The 9024-nt window shown below is 38.7% G+C and overlaps 1 protein-coding gene across 2 annotated transcripts; it reads right to left on the reverse strand.

Annotated features, from left to right (window-relative positions):
• Positions 1–1391: 1391 nt before the first annotated feature.
• On the reverse strand, positions 1392–3265 carry LOC111693305 (zinc finger protein OZF-like). 2 transcript variants are annotated; one of them, XM_023457691.1, is made up of 3 exons: positions 3110–3265; positions 2941–3052; positions 1392–2863 (listed from the first exon to the last, which is right to left on the reverse strand). In XM_023457691.1, the coding sequence occupies exons 1-3, from the start codon at positions 3133–3135 to the stop codon at positions 1760–1762; spliced, it is 1242 nt and encodes a 413-aa protein (XP_023313459.1). In that variant the 5' UTR covers positions 3136–3265; the 3' UTR covers positions 1392–1759. The 2 variants fall into 2 exon arrangements, with proteins under 2 accessions (XP_023313459.1, XP_023313460.1); XM_023457692.1 differs by having other exon boundaries at positions 1397–2857.
• Between the last annotated feature and the right edge of the window lie 5759 nt (positions 3266–9024).

Consider the following 9024-nt stretch of genomic DNA (forward strand, 5'->3'; position numbering starts at 1 on the left):
CCAATGGTTTTTATCGTGTTATTACTACTACTATTCACGTTAACTACGTGTGGATTTTTGGTTTGAAAAAGACTTTTTTACGAATTCAGAGTTATCGAATAAATTGTTTTTAATTTCTTTCTTTGATAACTTACATTTATTGACAAATAAATTAATTTTTTTTAATCCTGTGTTTTTGTCAGGCTTTGGTCCAATTCAAAAAAGGATTTGTAACGGATGCTTTGCAGATGGGCTTTTGTTTTTTATCTTGTATCATTACTTTAGTGTTACTTTGCATCCCGAGTCAATTTATTATCGATGTTAGTGATAAAGTTGGTCATGCATGGTAAAAATTGGAACATATACCTAATAAAATTTTCGAACAAAATTTTAAATCACTTTATCTTACAAAATAGCTACTTCAATACTAATTGGTACGAGTGGAAACCGAAAGACAGATTGGTTATACGGAGGACCTTAATGAGAACTTTATATCCTTGCGGTTGGAAAGCCGGTCCCAGTATCACGTTAAACTTACGAACGGCGGCTTTTGTGAGTTTTACTAATTTTACACGTTTGTAAAAAATATGCTAATTTTTTTCCATCAAATTCCAGGTCATTAAGACAGCAATGTCATACGTCATGACAACGATATCAATTTACGCGTAATGGCGGGAAAATAATGGCAGTAATTTTTATGTTTCACTAATCGAAGATCAATATAGTTAAGATGCACTAGTTACATGGAATTTAAGAAGTTATTTATGCATTATGTAGAAATTGATTGATATAAGGCTGAAGCCAAACAAATAAAATACTCAACGTTAAAGCTGTTTTTTTTGCAAAGCATTTACTTTGTCCAAATTCATAAAATTTGCTCGCGTTTGACGTAAGGCTCGAATTTTTTTAATACGTACACATACGCACACGTGCACATAGACAGGCAGACCGGCCAAGAGGCGTACGATAAAAGCTCTCTGCGCGAATCACGAGCGAAAATCAACAAGTCGTAAAACTGTCCATCGTCCGACTCGATTTCGTTCCAAATCCACATCTCTCTCTCTGTTTACGTGTAAATCCGTGCGCCTGTGTGTTTACCCCTTTTCGAAATGCCCGGTCGATTATTCCACTTTTTGTGTATAACATAAATCGGGGAAAAATTTCATCGTGACTCGTTTTTTTCTTCTCCCGCTCCTCTCGTTTTGCATATTGTTAACGCACATTCATCTATATATCTATCCCGGCGCTCGTGCGTAAATATTATATATTTGAATTCGTGTTTGAAAGGTGATTAAAGGGTTTTCACAGTCATGACCAAATTAATAACAGTTTGAAAAGCTTTATTCTTCATGAGAAAGGTTGTCTAAAATAACGTAGCGTTATAACCCGTTTGATTACAAAATTCTTCATTGCGTCCAAATGTTTTCAAATAAATTCCATAATTCTAAGGTTGGCTTTGATTATGTACTTTCATAGTGTGCCTTTTGAGTATATTCTTTTATTCAAATGATTTGTGACACAAGTTAAATTCAAAGGGTTTGTTCCGTTTATGAAATGCTTTTATGTTCGATTTGAGTAAATTCAGGTATCCAAATGATCTGTGACAATATCATGTACCAAACTGATGTGAAATTCGAGTGTACTTTTTTGTCCAATAATTTGTGGCAAATATCATATTCAAAGGGTTTGTTATGATTATGTACTACATTTATGTGATATTTAAGAGTCTCTGATATCCAAATGATTTGTGGCGAATATCACACTCGAAAATTTGCTCCGACTATGTACCACACTTACTAATGTGTCGCTTGAGGTTACTTTTTCGTCCAAATGATTTTTGACAAATATTACACTCGAAAAGTTTGCTCCGATTATGTACCACACTTACGTGCGGCTTGAGGTCACTTTTTCGTCCAAATGATTTTTGACAAATATCACATTCGAAGGGTTTGCTCCGAACATGTACTGCATTTTTGTGACGATTGAGGGCAGTTTTTCGTCCAAATGATTTTTGACAAATATCACACTCAAAGGGTTTATTTTGATCATGTACCACACTTATGTGTCGCTTGAGGTCACCTTTTTGTCCAAATAAATTGTGGCAAGTCTCACATTCGAAGGGTTTGCTCCGACCATGAACTGTATTCATGTGACTTTTAAGATTACCCTTGTATCCAAATGATTTGTAACAAATTTCACACTCGTGTGGTTTGTTACCATTATGTACTGAATCAATGTGAATATCGACGTAAGTCTTGGATGAAAATGATTTTTGACAAATATCACACTCGAAAGGTTTGCTGTGATTATGTACTAAATGTATGTGTTGAGTGAGATTACTTTTTAGTCCAAACGATTTGTGACAAATCTCACACTCAAAAGGTTTGCTCCGATAATGTACTGTACTTATGTGACGTTTGAGCGTTACCTTGCGACCATATGATTGGTGGCAAATGTCACATTCAAAGGGCTTGATACCATTATGTACTGAATTTGTGTGAACATTGAGATGACCTTTGTGTCCAAATGGTTTTTGACAAATTTTACATTCGAAGGGTCTCTTATTATGTCCTTGCTTCATGTGCAGTTTAAGATTACTCGGGTATGCAAATGATTTGTGACAAATTTCACATTCAAATGGTCCAACGCCCTTGTATGTCGCTTTTATTTGTCTTGTCAAACTCGCTTTTTCTCGCGTGTTAAACCGACGGTTATTATCGTAATTGAATCCTTTTTTAATTAAAATGATTAGCCTTTCTTGGTTCAAGTCATTTGTTGGAATTTCTATTTTTGCAGTAGGTTGGCAGATGGTCGTCAATGAGGGCTTACGTTCAAGTTTTACATTTTGGCACTCGAAATCGATCAGAATATTCTTCTCCTGTAACTGCGTAGAGTCATTAAAATTTTGTTATAGTTTTTTGCTGATAGAAATCCGAACATAATTCGAAAAATAGAGCTCACCGACGATTCATTCAACGACGATTCATCAGATTTTTCGGTTTTCACTGAGACCCGCGGATCGACACACTCGTTGACTATATCTTCATAATTGTCATGCGGCTCCTCTTTAACACTATAGAAAAGCGATTGTTTAAAAATATATCGAGGGCATGCATAAAATATTGTATACCTAACTGAATCTTTTCTGCTTTCCATCGCTCGTCTTGTTACAATAATTTACCGGGAAATTATTCAAAGTTAGGTGCCTTGAGTAGCCAACACCGTACCTGATTTTCACCAATAGACTTGTACGGATATTATTTGTAAACACGTGCTTACGGCGGAAATTGATGAATAGCGACTGAGCTTATAGAGTTTTGTACAACGATGAGTAGCCACTGACATGTCATTAATATTATACCGAGATCGTAAGGAAAATATCATTCATTCAGGCGCACAATTAGCTTACACGTACGTACGATATGTGCGGAGAAACAATCACACAAAAAGTATCTTCCGGTTAAATAGCCACGAAAATCCGAGAGCATTTAAAAAACATCGATTATTAACTCATGTTCCGTTTTCACGATAATTTCCATACGCATCAGAAATTGTCGTCTCCATTTCAGACACTAGTTCATGACAAATAATGAACCAATTGTAATTCCGGCAAAGTATTATCTTTCCTAGGGACATAGATACATTTTTTATACGCAGAGATCTCGTGGCTGACATGAAAACGACTATTTTAAACATAACAACAAAACGATACTTGAGTCAATTATCGATTTTGAAAAGAAATTTTTCGGTAAATCGAAAATTCTGAGAGTGAACGTATTCGCTGAGATGTCTTGGCTGACTTATGATCAACAAAAAATCGAAAAAAAAAAACGTGTTTTGATGGTAAAAAATATTGGGAGGCTCTGTTTATTTATCCAATACACCAAATAGACTAAAAATTTTGCATGGGTTCATGATTTTCGATACTCTATCGAATGATACCTATCTGGTAGCTCTCCGAATACCGGAAGTACCCTGACTCGAACTAGCTTTTTTCATTTCTTTCGTGCAGGGAGATCGGACTCTTTTATTCTCTCAAGATTGTCGTCTCACAAAATATCTACATGCCTATTTGCTATATATCATTATTGTACACGCGAAATGCCATGCTGCCTGAAACGTTATGTTTACACAAGGCAACTTCGCGGTCGCCTTATTATTGATCGCCCTAGACAAGCGATTTCAATGGGCATCGAGGACTATCACAGCTAGCGGTCTAGATCGCCGATCGTTTACGTTATTATTCTGGATATAAGCCTATATACCATGCTCTAATATCAGCAGCTGCTGCTGCTGCTCTGCAAAGTCAGCGCTATTACATGTATACGAGCGCTCGTCAATGTGCAGCGAGCGTCCGGATGATTTCGTCGAAATTCATAACGAGATATGAAGAAAAAGTACGTTCGATGCGGCCCGTATTATACACGACACACACACACACACACAATGTGTATCGAGGTATACGAGTGACGATGGAATTTCGTGTATATACCTTGTACGTATGCACGCGAGGCGATGTGCCACCTGGCTTTACGCGATACCTGTATATAATGTACTAATTTCTTCCACCTGTTGGCGCGTGTGTATATATTTTATATACTTGTATAAAGGCCCGTACGCATCGAGCTCGCTCCTTTCTTCCGACGATCATCGAAAGCACGAAAAAAAAAATTTTTTTACGTACACAACTCGTAATAAATAACGTCTCAATACACATAACGACAGCTTGGGTATACGCTCGCAGTTACAAAGCCGCGCGTAGTTTGCGTCGGTAAATATTTCATACATCCATATCCATATATTCCATATAAAATAGCCGTAAGGAGCTCTTGGGTCTCGCGATCTTGCATCGAGAGCGCGCTCGGCTCGCTGCTCCTCGCGAGCGCCCGTATGTATATACACGGCATACCTATATAGTAAGGCCTGCCGCGCGCGGCTGCATCGTTGCTGCTGCTGCAGCTTGAGTGAGAGAGATGCGGAGCGAGGAGAAGGGAACTCTCGCGTTGGCTCGCGCGCGCGGGTGAGGGGTCCGCATTCCACAGACAATGTCACGTTTTTTAATCCCCATTTTATACACACATATATAATAATAATAATGGTGTATAGTCGTGTATACCTTTCTTTATAATATACTCGCAGCAGCCTCCATGTGTGTGTGTGTGTGTGTGTGTGTGTGTGTGTTGTTTGTATAGAGCAATAAATTTTTACATCAAATATTTTCCTCTCTCTCTCTCTCTCTCTCTCTGCCGGTGTACACGAAATATATCGTCAAATATGCGGCGTGTAAGTGCGCAGCGCGCGTGAATTCAAACGCTCTCTCTCGGCGTTGTATATATACTTTTGAGGTCATCATCATCTCTCTCCTTCTCTCACTGGCGCGCGTGTGCCAAGTGCATCGTAACGAAGTCGCGCGTCGAATTAAAAAAAAATCCTTACCTTACCCCGTATACGCATCGCACACACGTGTGCACAAGGAGAATGATGTATGATTCTCGCGAAACGACGACGACGACGATCTTGAACTATTGTAATTGTGTGCCGCTCAATGCGATCATATGCTGACATCATCGCGCGAGATCTTCCAAGTTCAGTCCGATATTTTAATCACTGCCAGTATACCGCGGCAGCAGCGTGTCATTGCTGTGTACGTACATGTCATTCAGGAAAAAAACATCTCTTTTTTTTTTGCCTTTTCGCGCGAAACAATTAACTATTCTATATATACTCGTGTTCTCTGGATCTAGTGGCCAACTTCGCGACTCGCTCGCGATATTTTATATGCATCGGAAGATCGTAAAATATTTTTCATTAAACAATGAGTCGTTTGGATAATGAGCTCTTAAATATTATAAAGCCAGAAGTGAAACTGCGCTAGCGCCGATTTTTATTATACACATGCTTCGAGCTATATGCATAGAATACATAAAGCTTCTTCCTCCGCGCTGTATCCAATATTTAATGCGTTTATATATAAACGATATTCTCAAAGCTCCTTCGGCCTAGGCTCAATTAGAAAATAAATGTCCTTTTGTCTCTCACCCCTCCCCCGCATTTTATTATTATGTGTATTATAAGTCGAACGAACATTGTTGTCGTCGCCGTGCAGCAGCGGCTAGATTCTAGTACAAAAGTTCCAAAACGAAAGTGCCAAATGTAAAAGTTCCAAAACTATTAAGTCCCAAATATACAATAATTCCACAATTATTATGTTCCAAATTACGAGAGTTCCAAGCTTATTCTATGTCCATATATACCCTCTAAACGCAACTAAGTTCACGCGTGTAACCTATAATCATTTCGTGTTTCGCGTCGCGCTTCGTTACGGACCTTGTTGATAATTTTTTTACTTTTAAGTTGGTATTTTAAATTTTCAATAATAGACGCGGAAATGATTGCCGAATTAATAGTAAAAGGACGAACAACCTATCTGCATTATAACGGATTTATTTATTTAAGACATTCAGCGCGTGGTAAAGTATCTCGAGTGTGACCTTGTGCTATGTGTTTCTTGCCCTCTTTCTCTCTCTGTAGGCGCGAGTGCTTATTGGCGGTGTCAATTGAAGGGAACTTGTAGCGGTCGGCTGATAACGACAAATGGTGGACACGACATCGTCGTAAAAAAAGGCGGAGAAGCGACTTCACATACGCATTCGCCAGATCCAGAACATGTCGAAGCTATACGAATAGTTGCGCAAATGAAGAGGCAAGCTACGGAACACCCAGAAGCTCCACCAGCTAGAATCATGTGCCGATTGCAGGACGCATCGGATGGCGTCCTAGCCCATCTTCCGGATCGAATAAACATCCGTGGGCAGATCACGCGTGCGCGCTTGCGAGAACTGCCTACTAACCCTCGATCGATCGCAGATTTGCAAGAAATTCCGGATAAGTATCGCACAACTCTTGTAGGAGATAATTTTCTATTATACGACTCTTACGATGATGAAACCTATGACGGTGGCCGCATAATTGTTTTTGGAACTGTAGAAAATTTAAAAAAACTTTACAGGTCTCGCACGTGGTATGCTGACGGTACCTTCAGTACAGTACCCTCTATATTCTTTCAGCTGTTTGCTCTTCTAGGATCCATGACACAAATGCACAAAGGAGTTGAACAAATAATTACCTTGCCTTTCGTGTATGCGCTCATGCAGGGAAAGGATCAACAAGCATATTCCAAAATTTTCGAAGTGGTGGCGTCAAAGGCAGAACAATCGGGAATAGAAATTCGCCAGCCAACCCGCTTCATGTCGGACTTCGAGCTTGCCATAGTTAACGCCGTGACTGTTCGAATAGGAAACGTCAGCCTATGCTTCTTTCATCTGTGTCAGAGTGTGTATCGTCGTGTGCAGGCAGAAGGCTTGCAGGTCCAATACCAAAATCCAGATGATCCCTCGATACGACAAGCATCAAGGATGATGTGCGCAATTGCCTTTGTACCACCAGAAGACGTCCTGGAGGTTTTTGATGAATTCATGGAACAAGTTCCTGAGAACTTTTTGCCTGTTGCTGAATACTTCGAAGTAAGGGTTGCACTCTACTCTGCTCTGTTCCAACACACTGTTTCCAATAGGTTACTTATGTTCGTGGAAGACCAGCTAGAGGCAGAAGAGCAAGGGTACCTGTGCGTTTTGCACCAGCTCTCTGGAACCAGTTTCAAGCAGTAATAGAAGGCTTGGCTAGAACGAACAACGCTTCCGAAGGCTGGCACAATCGTTTTCAAGTTCTTGTTGGAAAGAGGCATCCAATACGATAATTTTAACTTTATATCCTTGCGGTTGGAAAGCCGGTCCCAGTATCACGTTAAACTTACAAACGGCGGCTTTTGTGAGTTTTACTAATTTTACACGTTTGTAAAAAATATGCTAATTTTTTTCCATCAAATTGCAGGTCATTAAGACAGCAATGTCATACGTCATGACAATGATATCAATTTACGCGTAATGGACAAATCTTGCGGTCCCGGCAGAAATACATTGTTTCTTATGCGACTCGCCCCTCATAATAGCGGACACCTCTGGGACACCGCACAATTTCATACGTTATTGACTATTAACACTTATTTGTAATTCATTATATAGTAATGAATGCATAATAACAGTATTTTTTATTTTTTATCATTAGTTTTATGTTCATTTTCTGTCTACCTCCGAAAAACGGCCATCTCTCAAAAGCGGACAATTCTTCGAAACTATCAATGTCCGGTAAAGGAGGTTTCACTGTATAGGAACAGATAAACCGGTAATTAATTGTAAACAATACAAACAAACGATTTTGGCATCGTTCCTCAACCAACTGATCATGTTTATAGCACTAACAAATTAGTTTGAAGATAAATTTAACTTATTTGATTTCCGTAGCACTAAATAGAAAGATCCAACGTTTAATTTAATCACCAACATGGACAAGAGTGAAAACAAAATCGAAGATCTTGTCTCTCAAAATGATTCAAGAAAACGCGACGATGTCGTTTCAAATCACAAAGAAGACATTTCTGATATTTGCCACGAAGCATTTGAGCTAGAATCAAGCATGATAATACATCGAGACACGATTCACAATGAACAAAAAAATTACGTATGTGATCAGTGTGACGAGAAATTCGAGTTCCGAAGTCATTTGAGTAGACATCAAATATTAGAACACAAAGGCCGCAATGATTTTTCATGCGATCATTGCGAGAAGAAATTTGTGAAAAAATCGAGTTTGTCTACGCACCAAAAATTAGTACACAAAGATCGAGAAAATTTCACATGTGACAAGTGCGAGAGAAAATTTGAAAATAAATCATCTTTAATCAAGCACAAAAGAATATTCCACGAAGTTTTCAGGGATTACTTATGTGAAAAGTGCGCCAAGAGATTTGTAACTAAGCAGAGTTTGCTCGTGCACATAAAGACAGTACACGAAGGTGGCAAAGATTTCAAATTCAATAGGTGCGGGGAGATATTAAAAAAAAAATCACTTTTAATCAATCAATCAAAGAAAGTACACGAAAGTCGCAAAGATTTAAAATTCAATAAATGCGGGGAGATATTGAGAAAA

This window comes from Trichogramma pretiosum, unplaced genomic scaffold (assembly GCF_000599845.2).
Source record: "Trichogramma pretiosum strain Unisexual culture from Peru unplaced genomic scaffold, Tpre_2.0 scaffold235, whole genome shotgun sequence".
Lineage (NCBI taxonomy): Eukaryota > Metazoa > Arthropoda > Insecta > Hymenoptera > Trichogrammatidae > Trichogramma > Trichogramma pretiosum.